The following is a 14,160-nucleotide window of genomic DNA, read 5'->3' on the forward strand; positions in this document are numbered from 1 at the left end:
AAAGACCCAACTGTTATCCCCAGGTCCTGCTTCCAAACAAGCCCAGTATCAGAACTGCCCAGAGCCTCCCAAAGGAGGGTCCTCCCAACCCGGGAGCTGGAGCAGAGGCAAGGGACACAAAGGCACCCTGGGCTACAGGACAGTGCACCTGTGCCACCCACAAACCCACCCCACCTTCCCTGTAATCCCACAGGGTATCACAAGTTCCTGCATCAAAGGAGAAATAAAGCACCCAGGTGATGGACAGAGGGGACAGTCACATTCCTCACACAGCATTTCTGAGCTCAGGAGGAAGAAAACCACACAAGGAGGGAGAGAGCAGCTCTGGGGAGGGAGTTCCACCTCTGCTTAACTACCATGTTTGTTTGGGTTTTTTGGACACAGCTTCAGGAAACAGAAGTCTCTTGAGCATGACTTGGCACTGGGAGTGCTTAAGTACCAGGAATTGGGGGGGGAAAAAAAAGGGAGGAAGTTCAGGCTGGGTATCAGGCTGAACTGAGTTACTCTGAGATTTGGAGTAATTCCTGCAGACAGATTCCTGCTTAACAGGGACAGACAGGTTCTCTTCAGGCATGTTGCACCTGCTAGAATCAGTGTGAATGCCATTGTAAACTCCCACAGGTCATTCTTCTCCCATGCCCACTTTCCTGCACACTCCACCTGAGGCAGCAACAAAAGCAGAACTGGAATTGGCTGGAGCAGCACAGACAGTGACCCAAGTGAGCCATGAAGGACAGGCTTCTCAGCCTGCAGGGGAGAAGCTTCAGGGTGACCCAACTGCAGCCTGCCCATGCCTGAAGGGAGCTACAAGAAACATGGAGAGACTATTTACAAGAGACTGGAGGGACAGGGCAAGGGGCAATGGCTTCAACTGACAGACAGTAAGTTTAGATTGGATATTGGGAAGAAATCCTTCCCTGTGAGGGTGGGGAGGCCCTGGCACAGGTTGCCCAGAGCAGCTGTGGCTGCCCCTGGATCCCTGGAAGTGTCCAAGGCCAGGTTGGAGGGGGCTTGGAGCAACCTGGGCTAGTGGAAGGTGCCCCTGCCCATGGCAGGGGGTTGGAACTGGATGAGCTTTAAGGTCCCTTCCAACCCACACTATTCTATGATTCTCTTTCTTCAAAACCAGAATTTCACTGCCCCTACACTCAAACCTCACTGTCACTGAGGAACGTGTCAGTCTTGCTCTTTTTCACCTGCTCCAGGACTCATTCCAAGCTACTTCTCTGGAGAAAAGTGGGGAGAAAAGAGGAGGGAATGATTTGATTTCTGGCCTTCTTTGTAAAAGCCTGTCTGAGAAGAGGCTGTTACTGCTGCTTGGGCTGTGACAGCAGTGGACATGTCTGACTAGTGCAGCATGTCCTACCATCTACCAGAAGAGTTAAAACCTCACATAGGAAATGGCATCAGTGGAGCTTATCTCCTCTGACACCTCCTCTTGTTGAGCATCTTCTCAAAGACCCCCAAGAGCAGACCAAGGCCAAGGAAAGCCATGATAAGCCTCAGGAGCCCACACCACCTTCTCAACCACACTGGGGTTCCACACTCACTGAGCAGTTCTTACAGCAGTTTAAAAACACAAGATGCCAAGCTTAAAAATATGCATTTTCTTTCGGAAAAAACAATGTACAGTCAGATTTTAAGGGGCTCTACAAGAAGACACTCAGCTATCCTTAAGAAAAGTAAACCTTGCAATGCACTGCATACAGTTTTCTAGCCAGCATGAGTTGGGCAAACTGCAGTGTTTCCTGAAGGAGCTTCAGTGGCTTTTTTTTTGTTTCCACCCTGTGGGCAGAGACACTCAGAAGGCAGCAGAGAGTTTCACACTGGGTTAGTTGTTCTCCTGCAGCCCCAGCTCAGCGTGAGGCTGGTGTGGGCACAGTGGGCAAGGGCAGCTCCATGGAGGGGGTCTCAGTCACCTCAGCTGGACTCGGCTTGCGCAGCTCCAGCTTCTCGGTGAGTTGGTTGTAAAGCTCCTTCACAGCTTCCCCACTCTGTAAAATGAGAATTGAGGGGGGAAAAACAAGAGTCACACTCCACTGTAGCCCCTACTACCCAGCACAGCAAGTGTGCCATCACCCTGTAAAACCAGCCCAGGAAGAGGAAGGAAGCTAGAAGGTAATTAATTGAAGCTACAACTCAGTACACTCTGAGAGCAGAGCTCGTGGTCCATTAAACCACGTCTGAAAAGGCAGCTGCTTTCATCTGCAACCAGTTTTCCCCTTCTCATGCTCCCCTTCCTACCTGCTTGGTGGGTTCCAAAGCCTTTTGGAGAGACTCCAGTTTGGCTGGTGCCACTTTGTGATGCAGATGCAGCAGCAGCCTGAGCACGTGTCTGTGGACGTTCTCCTTTCTGCAGAACAAACACCACCCTGAGAGCCAGGAAGCTACAGCAACAGCACCAGAGTAATTCACACCCACACACACTGGGAGCTTTGTTAGAATTTTCCAAAAGGACTCGTGGAATTGCTCAACAGGAGTGGACCTGCAGCAACCACGAGGAGTGAGGGGGAGATTTTAAGCACAGACAGGGCAGCAGCTCATCCCTGTAGGACAGGCCACGTGCACGTGGATGTTTATCCCTCCATGTGTGGAGGATGCAGCAGCAGCAGCCCCAACAGCAGCTCCAGCCACTTTTTGAGAAGCTTTGTGGAGGTCAGATCTGGTCTGCAGGCCACCAGCTAAACCACAGGGACTTACCAGCAGTAACAACAGATTTCTGTGTGCAGCTGGTACTGCAAAGGGCTGAAGTTAACTCTGCATATTCAGAGCTACTGCAAAGCCTGAAGGATATTCTCCTTTGCAACTCAAATTTATGAATAATGAACTACAGTTCAGGTAATAATTTATAATCAGCACATTACAATTTTACTGATAAAAAGTCACAAAATATGAGCCTTTCCCTAAAGAAAAACATGGAACTACTATACTGAACTATACTATACTGCTCAAAGCACTGAAACCTGTCTCAGGCATTCTGTAAACTGACTCCCTTCACTCCCCTCTGAGGAAAATCCTATTTACCTGGAGCAGGCAGTGAGGAAGAAGCCATCAAAGAGACTGGTGCAGAACTCCTCCAGTGCAAACTCATCCCCCAGCAGTGTGAGGTTCCCAGTGAGCAGGTGCAGGAAAATATCACTGAAGGCCAAGTCACTGAATGTCTCAACTAAACAACATGGAAAGCAAAGAGACAGAGGCTGATGAGGGTGTGCCAAAACCTCACCACAGAGCTGAGGCTCCTGTTGAAAATCTGGCAGTGAGATTTCACCATGGAATGGTTTAGGTGGGAAGGAACTTAAAAGATTATTTGGTTCCAACCCCCCAGCCATGGGCAGGGACACCTCCCACTAGCCCAGATTGCTCCAAGCCCTGTCCAATCTGGCCTTGGACACTTCCAGGGGTGGGGCAGCCACAGCTTCTCTGGGCAATCTGTGCCAGGGCCTCACCACCCTCACAGGGAAGGATTTCTTCCTAATACCTAATCCAAGCCTACTCACTTTCAGTCATTTTTAATCATTTCCTTAGAAAACAGGTAGCCCAGGCAGGTGGCTTTGATCTTTTAGACATTAAAGATTAGGAGCAGGTTGCTTCAGAGCTCTCCTGCAACTTATCCCAGAGGAGTCAGTGAACAAGGTAATCCTAGTAAAAAATTTAAGACTGTTCAATCCTATTTTGTTACAGGTTTCTCAGCACACAAAGCCAGGTCCCAGGAAATTCTGGTTACCTGCAATTACTCTGGGCAGCAGTAGAATTAAGCCATCTGCTCTTTTATCTTGCAGATTCATTCCAAACAGTTCTCACCTAGTTGTTAACAGAGCCTTTGATCTAAGGAACTGACCCTCAGCCACTATCCCTAAACTCTCAGATCAGCAGAAAAGTGCCCTAGTTGCAGACAAACCCAAGCACTTCTGCAGGGACTCACAACTAAGTCAACAGAAGAGCCAAAGGGAGAACATTCTGTCTTTGGCTCTGAAATCCCTTTCACTCCAGATTTACTTGCCTCCTATACAGCTACAGGATAGAAGATGGGACAAAAACTTGCCTAGTGCTGGCAGGAGCCTGAGGAAAGCATTCTTGTTCCTCTGTTTAGTGATGTGAAGGATGTAATACAGCCCAATCTCACAGGCTATTCTGTTCTCCTGCAGGAATCTGTTATGGCAGAAGCAAAGTTTCTTCACCAATAAAGCTTAAAAAGATTTTTAATTTTTTTTTAAGAGGTTTAAAATACTGATAGAAATCAAGCAGGTACAGCAGTGGCTAACCCCAAACCCACTGAAGAGCAGCTATTCACTGACTAAGCAGATGGATCCATCCCTATGTTCACTATCATGCTCCAAAAAAATCTACCATTCAGCAAATATTGTGCTGTCTCACAGCCAAACAGCTGGATTTGATTGTGGACCTTTATAATGTATTCATGATAAAAGTGCTAATCAAACTGGGGTTCAGAAGAAGCCCAAACACTCAAAAATGAAACAAAGTCCAATACTGCTGTGTTTTAGTTTCCCAAAAGTCAAAGATCATAGAGAAGAGTACAGCTCTTGGGATACAGGACTCCAGATTCTGGCAAACAGACAAGAATGGTGCTGGAAATTAGTGCAAGGTATGAATACAACAGAGCACACAGGGGTTTTAATTATCTTTCTGACATCCCTGGAGTGACAGGTTATCAGCAGAGAATAAGTGTGGGTGCCAAAAATGCCAACTTTGTGATTTCCAATAGTGCTTCTCCAGAACCCAGCATGGGCACTCATCCAGCTGCACCCAAATATCACCCAAACATCACCCAAACACTGAGCATTCACTGCCTGGGAAGCTGCACAAGCAGCAATTTGAACAGAAATACCAAATACTTTCATATTCAGTCTGTCAAAAGAATGGTCATTACGAGAAATATTATTTTATGTCAATAAATTTCATCTGAGGAACCGTGGTGGAAACCTGGTCCGTTAAAGGAAAAGTTCAGCCTTGATTAATTAGGGCTAAATCTTATCCCCAGAAGTCTTGGCTTCAGCACAGGGAGTACTTTTCCCTGCCAGGGCTGGCTGGTTCCCTGGTGCTTGGCTGTGGTAAGCAGAGCATGGGCACAGCTGGGGAGGCAGGATTACATACTTGGTGAAAGCTTCAGGAATGGTGCTGGGGTAGGGAATCGGCCCCTTCTCCTCCGAGGGCAGCTTCTGGTCCACAGTGAAGGTGTGGTCATCCACCACAAAGGACATCAGCAGGGGCAGGAACCTGGTGATCAACTCAGCTTCCTTGGAGGGGTGGAAGAACAGAGGGAGAAGAACCATCATCAATCACTTCATGCCACCTAATGGTCCTGGAGTGCCTTAGCAAACAGCAAGGCAGAGAGAGGAGCCTCATCCTACACTGAGGAAAACAAGCTCTCAGACATCCAGTTCCTGTCAAAACTCTTGCATAATTCACTTCCATGTGTTCCATTGTAATCAGAAAAATTTTACTTCACCTCACCTACAGGAATATTCCTGCTCAAATGGTTTCTTTGGACAATTACACAGCACTTCCTCTGAGAGATCCTTCCCAAAACTGCTGCAGGCACTGCGTGTTAAGGATGAAACCAAACTGCTTTTATCAACAATTATATACCCCCAGCATAGTCCAGGCTTATTTGTGGTAAGACAAACACAAACAGATTTGCAATACAGAGATTCCCTTTGGAAAGAAACTGTGAACATTTTTCCCTAGAGGTTCATGAGAGAACACAAATCACAGTGTTACCCTTGGAATATTGGTCACTCTCACTGCCACAGTCCCAGTGTTGAAGCACACCCTCCCTCTGGTAAATTTAAACATGCAAGCAGCCAGGAATAGGTATATTTTGGAGAGTTCAACTATCCCCCTCAGTAGACATTTGCTGCCTTATAGCTCAGAACAGAAACAGCAAATTTCTCTTGAGAAGCAGCCCCGCTGTGCAACACCATGGTTGGCCTTCCTGCCCTCAGCTGAACTGCACCAGGGCTTCCTGTAATACTGGGAAAGTATTTCCAAAGCATGGGAAGTGCTAAATGTGGCACTGCACAAAGCTGCTGCAACAGAGAGCTGGAAGGGAGAAACATTTGTCATGGTCATGTTTCAGAGCAGCCTTGGAAATCCTGCTTTCCTCATGCAAGAGGTGTCCTACAAACCTGTCAGTTGTGTGGAAGATCCCAGGAGCAGTGGGAGAGCAGTGAGCAACCAGTGCAGTATTTAACAGGGGTACAGTCTGATTTTAGAACAGTAAGGGCCAGGCACTCATGGAAATCAAAAAGCAGGAAAAGGAAGCTCACAGCAAGTCCACTGGAGCTGCTGCTCTGTGACCACTGACGTGTTTTTCCCCAAGAAAGCTCTGACGAGAGGTCTGCACAGTGAACATTAAATCAGGGACACAATAAACAGCAAACAAATCTAAACTTGTTCAATTTAATGTGTTAAATTCTGAATGGCTCACCATTTTTGGTTCCTTGAAGACTTGACTGTCAATCATGTCCCAGGCCCCCTGTCCCAAAGACAGCATCCTCAGGAGCAGCAGCAGGTCTGGGCTTTCCTCCAATTTTAAGGGGAGAAGAAAAACAGCTATTTTGATCTTCCACATCAGATACTTATTTCAAAGCAGTGGTTTATATTCAAAGCTCTTCTGGATTAGCAGCTTTATCAAAGACTGCTAGAGGTGTTCAGTTCTCCAATTTAATTGAAACCTGATTCCCCAGACAGGAATCACATCACAGACACACCTGAGGGCCTGTGGGGTTTTGTAACTTTTATAAAGCACCAGGAAGTTTGCAGCTACCTGATCACAACATGGTTTTTAAACGTGTCCAGCCCAATTAGTGCACTGAAATGTAATATGTGACAGGACAAATCAAGCAGAAGAAAGGAGAAAGGGTGTGTAAGAATGACAGTGGTTTTTTTGTTTATATTGTGCCCTGAAACCAAAACAAATTTCAGTCTTCAACTGTCATGGGGAAGTTATTCCATCCAACAATAACACCTAAGAACTCAGAGATAAAACCAGCAAGTGCCTCACACTGTTCAGACACCTGTAAGGGTGCCCTCCTTTAACATTCCAGCACCTCCTGCAGACAGTATTCCAGGAACTGTGTTATATCTCAGCAAACAGAGCAGGACAGAGCTAACTAACCCCTGGCATTTACTGTGGCAGGGGAAAGGCTGCTGCTCTCAGACAAACTGATGGAAGGACAAAGCAGGCAGGCACATTTTCTGCAGATGGTTCTGTATTTGCCCAGCTGCCAGCATAGAATGAGCCATGCAAAAGATTCATTGTCAGTTTGGAGAGTCCCAAAATCATAGAAACATAGAATATGCTGAGCTGGAAAGGACCCACAAAGATCATCCAGTCCAACTCCTGGCCCTGCACAGACACCCCAACAATCCCACTCTGGCCCTCAGGGCATTGTCCAAACCCTCCTGGAGCTCTGGCAGCCTTGGGGCTGTGCCTACTGCCCTGGGGAGCCTGGTCAGTGCCAACCACCCTCTGGGGAAGAACCTTTTCCTGAGATCCAACCTGACCCTGCCCTGACACAGCTCCAGCCATTCCCTGGGTCCTGTCACTGGTCACACAGAGCAGAGGTTGGAGCTGCCCTTCCAGCAGAGCTGCAGACCCAGTGAGGTCTGACCTCAGTCTCTTCTTCTCCAGCTGAACAAGTAAAGTGCCTTCAGCCACTCCACACCCTTCCCCTCCAGGCCCTTCACCATCTCCATGTCCCTCCTTTGGACACTCTCCAACAGCTTTAGATCTTTCTTATATTGTGTTAGCCAAAATTTCCCCCAGGACTCAAGGTGAGGCTGCACCAGAGCAGAGCAGGACAATCCCCTCCCCTGCCCATCTTCAAACAGTGCTCCTGCAGAGCTCTACAGCAAGGCTACAAAGGGACAGGAACCACCTTTCCCTTGTTCCTATTCACACATGCACCTGAGACCTTAGTCACTCTTCTCCTGCAGTGCCAGCCCTTCCCTGAGGGATGCCAATCAAGCAAGACCACAGCTCAGATCAGGTACACAAGCTGCAACACTTACCCTGGGTAAGGTGTCCTGCCCAACCAGGTCTTGCAGGTGCCTTATGGTGCTCAAGGCCAAGGTGTTGATGGCAAAGGGATCACACAAGATCATTGATAAGTCCCTGAGGAGAAGTAAAAACCAAACACTTGTCATACATAACAAACAACTGCACAGGTCCTTATGCACCTGTGCTCACCTGGTGAACCTTCTCCTGCCTTGTAAAAGCACCACAAATGGTATTTCTTTGACCTGTAAGAGCACGTTAACCAAAAACAATGACTAAAAAGTCCTCTGCACTGAGATCCAGCAGTTCTCCCACAGCCAGTTACCAGGCCACAGGGGAGACAACTGAAGCTGTGCAAGCTCTGTGCTTGGCTCTGCCATGAGCAGGAATGCTCATGGATGTCTGGGATGTGACTGGAGCTGCTGGAGGTTTGCTGGCTCTAGGGAAGAACTAACACCTACAACCCCTGCCAGGTGTTGTGACTGCCAGGAACCCATTTCAGTTCCTCAATAAACGGCCCAAGAGCCTCACCCCAGCACTTGTTCTTGTCCTTTCTTCACTCCATCCAGAAACCCTTGCAATTCCCGGGCTCTCTTGTTGTCCACAAACTTCTCCCGGATACAGGCGTCCAGGCACCAGGTGAACTGTCACAAAATGCAGAGAGCTCCATGAACCTCAGCCACTCCTTAAACCAGCAATAACACACGAGATGTCAGAGAAAACAGGCTCAGAGTGACCTCCAAACACCAGGAATTAAGTCACTTTAACAGTGGGATCCAGCTGGTCACAAACACAGAGGAAGTCAGAGATGCCAAGGTGAGTTGACCTGGTGACACTTTCTCCCCTCCCAGGAAAGGCATTCCCTGGGAATTAAGGAGCAGGCACTTATAGAACACACCACTGCCCAGCACACCTGTGGGTTTACACAAACAGGAGACTGAGAAAGAAACAGCATCACTTAGAAATAAGAATTCAGGCTGTTTTGCCCATTGCAATACCACTCTCACCCCCTAAGTAAGGGAATATCGACAGTGGAGCTTCTGCTTTAGAGTTGTATTAGTGAAATCCAACATTAAGGGCTTTTTTTCTCTTTGAGAAACCAACCTATATTTCCCCTCAACATTTCAGCTGTCAAAAAATCACAGGTTGCTGAATTTTCTGAAATGCTTTCACCAATTGTCCTTGCAGCATCACTGCATTTAGCAGTGGCAAAATGAAGTGGCTGAAGAATGAACTTGAACGAGAATTGCCCTTGTCTCTCCAGTCACTGTCTGTGCACTGACCTGGGGACTCTTGATCAGAACACATCAGTAAGCATGCAGGAATATTTATCCTCACTCTAGGACAGCATCTCTGAGCATAACACACATCAAATTTTGCAACTGCTCCAGAGAAAAACCCTTGTTCCAGGTCAGAGTGACACTAACTAAGGACAACGGGCCAGTAACACAACCCTGGTGTGACATTAACAAGTCTGTCACCTCCCAGTATTTGAATAGTTGCATGTTTTCTTATAATTCAAGATCTAAAGTATGCAGTATTTCACACACAGATTACTGGCAGATGGAGTATATCACACCAGCCACAACTGGGAGGGAAGCAAGCTTGGATTAAGAACCTGTGGCTAGCTGATGGTTTCTGTTATTTTTGCAGCACCTACATAGATTAGGTGTCAGATTAGACATTGCTTTTAACACTGCATAAGTGCCCTAAATTTGAATGATTCATGGGTTATGAAATGAAAGCAAACTGCTGGTTCACCAAGATGAAATTTTCACCTGAAGTTCCAAGGGATATAAGATGACATTTGGGCTCAAGACTTGAACTCTCTTCACAGGGGAAGTTCAGGACTCATGTTCTCTGGGCTGAAGTCCTGCAGGGCAGCAGGAGTGGGGAAAACAGAACTCTGCAGCAACCCTCCTCTGTGTCCCATATGATCAGTACCTTATGGCAGGGGTCAACGGTGCAGATCTCACTGATCTCCAGGTCGTGCAGGGACATGAGGAGCTCTGCCCTCAGAGTGCAGTAATGGACGTTCCTCGTGCGCAGGAACAGCGTCCTCAGGAACTGCAGCACCATGTCATAGAGCTTCACGTTCTTCCCAATCATCTGGGTCAGCTTCTGAACCACCTGCAGCGGGAAGAACGTGCACTCAGTGCCAGGAGGTGCTGTAACTTCACACACACACACACAGAATGTGAATTAATTTTATGACATGATTTATTGAAACATCCACAGTGACATCAGTTCCTGCAAAGGAACTATTTAAGGCAGCATTTCCAAGAGCATTTGTTCAAGGTACGTTCACCAAATCTTTCAGAGCCATAATGTGTTTTTACCTAAATCCACAAGCTTCTTTCTTTTATCCTCCTGATTCTCCCTGCAGGGGGAGTGTACAGGTGGATGCGTGGTGCTGAGTTACACCACAACTCTGCAGTGTAAACCTGGAGTAAATTGCACCAGACCATTTACAGTACATGGTTTTGAAAGCAAAACAGGCCCAAACCAACCCCCATGTAACAAACATACTGCCCTCTCTGAAATTATAGCTTTACACTGCCCTGTAATTAATTCCATTCAAAGAGCAAATTTTCTGGATGCCAGATTAGCTACAGCTTTCTATTAAAAAAAAAAAAAGTAAAGCAAATTTTATTGGGCTATAAAAGAGGTCTCAAGAAAAGAAATTTAACATATTCCAACTGATGTGATAGAGATGCTCAGCCTTCCAAACACCTGAGGTGTATTAAAGCCAGACTGGACAATACAGAAAAAAACTTCAGCCCTCCTATGTTTTTTTAAAAGTGCATAAACAGCTTAGAACATTCATCAATCATTACACAGCACTGAGTGACTATTAAAATAATTCCTGCTGCTTTCACCAAGATATGTAGGAGAAAATGGCCTGGTATTTCTAGCAAAGACTTTGTCAAGCTACAAGACTTGAGGAGCAAAGCTGGGTGAGGGAACAGCCCCTGTTGTGTGATGAAGGTGACTGAACACTGATGGATTCCACTCAAGCATCTTGTGAGGGTGCCTTTGGCCTCACCTCTCCTTGACGCCTTGTTTTGGGAGAAGGACTGAAGAAGTTCTGCAGGAAGGAGATGTCGTTGCTGAAGAGGATGTTCTCTTTCTCCAGGATGTATTGCTTGAGCAGGGGGGACACCTCGTCCCCAAACAGGGCCTGGTTGTCCTGCCAGATCTGCCGCTTCACCTCCACGGCACAGGCCTTGTACAGGTCCTTGTCAGCCATCACCAGCTTCAGCTTCTTCTCAGGGACCTGCAGAGGACACAGCAGTTACACAGGGCAGCCCCTCACCTGCCCAACTGACCACAGGAGACACCTAAATCATGGAATCACAGAACATCCTGAGCTGGAAGGATCACCAGGACCATCCAGTCCAGCTCCTGGCCCTGCACAGACACCCCAACAATCCCACCCTGTCCCTCAGAGAGTTATCCAAACCCTCCTGGAGCTCTGGCAGCCTTGGTGCTGTGCCCACTGCCCTGGGGAGCCTGGTCATGCTCCAACCACTACCTCATGTGGGGAAAGAACCTATTTGCTGAGGGCCCAACCTACCGCTGCCCTGACACAGCTCCAGCCATTCCCTGGGTGCTGTCCCTGCTCACAGAGCAGAGACGGAGCTGCCCCTCAGGAGGAGCTGCAGACCCTGATGAGCTCTGACCTCTGTCTCTTCTTCCCCAGCTGAACAAGCCAAGTGCCCTCAGCTTCTCCTCAGACTCTTCTCCTCCAGGCCCTTCACCATCTCCATGTCCCTCCTTTGGACACTCTCCAACAGCTTTAGATCTGTCTTGTATTGTGGTGCCCAAATTGCCCCCAGGACTTGAGGTGAGGCTGCCCCAGAGCAGAGCAGAGCAGGACAATCCCCTCCCTCGACTGATCATCCCCTCAGGCAGTTTGGGCATTCACACCCAGCAGTTCCACAGGCTCAGCTCTTGCCTCCTCCTGAAGACACTTCTTCAACAGCCAAATCACACACCAAGCTTTTCCTTATTTCTTTCAAAGAAGAAGAAAGATTTCCTTTAAATCCACAGTGCTGAGAATTGGGGATGGTGTTTCCAAACTCAGTGACTTACTGAAATTCCAGTAGCAGTTTTGAATCCATTACCTTAAGTGCAATATGATGCTTTTAATAAGGACACCCCTAGAGACTTCTGTCTCACAGATCTGAATCTCACTCCTGTCTACTTCTAGCTTCATTCTTCAAGACTTATCTTCCACTTGTCAAAGATTTTTAAATCAGCTGTGGAAAATTCACTTATCAGTGAACTTGACTATTTTTAGAAAGCTGCATGGATTGAGGAAAACAGGGAAATAGCCTCAGCTGATTATAAAAACATAAAATGCCTTTTGAATTAGCCCACTAAGTTGGCAGCAGATACAAGAATGAATGAAATCTTCAGTCAGTGCCTCACACTGAACAACACACCTGCAAAGGTGTGCAGAGGGAGCACAGCTGGAGGAGCCACACCAGAGATGTCACAGCACAGTGCAGGTCCTACCTTGGGCAAGTGCTTCATGACACACATGACCACGGGCTGGATGGAGGGCATCTTGACCAGGGAAAAGCTCTTCTCCAGGAGATCTTCCAGCTTCTTGTATCTGAAAACACGGGACAGCATGAGACTAAGGACCATGGAGCAGTAAAGGGACAGAGTGGCTCACCTCAGAGCCACTGGAACTTGATTCCCGAGGTATCAAGCTCTCCCCTGCAGAAGTCACCACAGTATTTTCTCACAGAATTCCCAGGTCGCTCCAAGTAACCAAGACTGCCGACCAACCTCTCCTCGACCTTCCCCTCCAAGGCGATGGCAGAGACCCTCTCCAGCAGCTTCTCCCGCAGCTCATCGAACACGGACTGGTGGAACTCGAGGCGGGGGGTGCCGTGCAGGTCCAGGAAGGGCAGCGCGTACTGCAGCGAGGGCAGCAGCACCCCGTTCTCTGTCTGAGAGAGCAACCCAGCGGGGCTGAGAACGGCACGCGGGACAACAAAGCAAAAGAGCGAAAAGCCCGGACGGCACTGGGGGTTCCCCCCTGCCCCCCACACAGCCCGGCCCCTCACGGCACCTGGAACTGCTCGATGGCCTTGAGCGGCTCCGTGCAGTTCGTGAGGGTCTCCTTGAGGTCCTCGCCGTTGGCCACCCCCAGCTCCTGCAGCCCCGCGTACATCTCGGCCTGGCCGGGCCCGCGGGGCCGCTCCCGCTCCTGATTCCGATCCCGGTCCCAAATCCCGGTCCCCAAACCCGGCCCCAAACCCGGCCCCAAAATCCGGTCCCAAACCCGAGTCCAAATCCCGGCCCCGGTGCCGGCCTCAGTTCCGCGCGGATCCGTCCCCGCCCGCTCCCCTCCCCGGGCCCGTCGCCGCCGCAGCGCGAAGGTTCCGCCGCGCGAAGGTTCCGCCGCCCCTCCCGCGGGGCCTCCCCGCGGGCTCCGAGCGGGCAGGGCGGGCAGGGCTCAGGGAGCGTTCGGACAGCGCTCTCAGGCACGCAGAAACACAGAATCACAGCCTGGGTCTTGTTGAAGGGACCACAGCGGGTCATCCTCCAGCAGGGCCGTCCCAGAGTTAGATGGGATGAGCATCCCATGGCACGGCATTGTGTCCAGAGGGTTCTGGAATAACCCCAGTGAGGAGACTCCACACCCCCTCTGGTCTCTGTTCAGTGCTGGATCACTGCACAGCAAATAAGTTCTTCCTCATGTTCGGGTGGAACTTTCTGGGCATCAGTTTGTGCTGCTGCCTCTTGTCCCATTGCTGGGCCCCCCCAAGCAGAGCCTGGTCCATCTCTGCCCCCTCCCTGCAGGCACTGACAGGCATGGATGAGGTTCAGTCTTCTCTTCCTGAGGCTGAACAGCCCCAGCTCCCTCAGCCTTTCCTGCTCCCAGAGATGCTCCATCCTTTCCGTGTCTCCTCAGCCTCCGCTGGACCTGCTCCAGGAGTTCTCATATGATGGGATTGTTGGGGTATCCTGTGCAGGGCCAGGATGGACTTGATGGTCCTTCCAGCTCAGGAGATTCTGTGATTCCATGGTTCTGTGCTCTGGCCAACAGCATTAAGAGGGCAGCAAGGCTGGGATTCCTGGGGGTGTCTGAGGTTTCCTTCTTGTCTGATCCCAGGCAGACA

At 49.1% G+C, this 14,160-nt stretch overlaps 1 protein-coding gene across 1 annotated transcript; it reads right to left on the reverse strand.

Moving 5' to 3' along the window:
• Positions 1-1,592: 1,592 nt before the first annotated feature.
• Positions 1,593-13,272, reverse strand: NELFB (negative elongation factor complex member B). Its single transcript, XM_029960549.1, has 13 exons — positions 13,107-13,272; positions 12,821-12,984; positions 12,542-12,641; positions 11,067-11,297; positions 9,965-10,150; positions 8,552-8,664; positions 8,035-8,137; positions 6,449-6,544; positions 5,113-5,255; positions 4,043-4,149; positions 3,025-3,166; positions 2,245-2,353; positions 1,593-1,994 (listed from the first exon to the last, which is right to left on the reverse strand). The coding sequence occupies exons 1-13, from the start codon at positions 13,206-13,208 to the stop codon at positions 1,857-1,859; spliced, it is 1,734 nt and encodes a 577-aa protein (XP_029816409.1). The 5' UTR covers positions 13,209-13,272; the 3' UTR covers positions 1,593-1,856.
• Positions 13,273-14,160: the final 888 nt, after the last annotated feature.

This window comes from Manacus vitellinus, unplaced genomic scaffold (assembly GCF_001715985.3).
Source record: "Manacus vitellinus isolate BGI_N305 unplaced genomic scaffold, ASM171598v3 scaffold_27_pilon, whole genome shotgun sequence".
Classification (NCBI taxonomy): domain Eukaryota; kingdom Metazoa; phylum Chordata; class Aves; order Passeriformes; family Pipridae; genus Manacus; species Manacus vitellinus.

What these genes read in the sequence shown, in the direction of transcription:
- NELFB (XM_029960549.1), bottom strand. Translation starts at nt 13,208, where the DNA reads ATGTACGCGGGGCTGCAGGAGCTGGGGGTGGCCAACGGCGAGGACCTC. An exon ending in TTCCTCACTGCCTGCTCCAG is followed by an intron (nt 2,354 to 3,024) that starts GTAAATAGGATT and finishes TTTGTTCTGCAG; the next exon opens with AAAGGAGAACGTCCACAGAC. An exon ending in CTTTGGAACCCACCAAGCAG is followed by an intron (nt 1,995 to 2,244) that starts GTAGGAAGGGGA and finishes CTCATTTTACAG; the next exon opens with AGTGGGGAAGCTGTGAAGGA.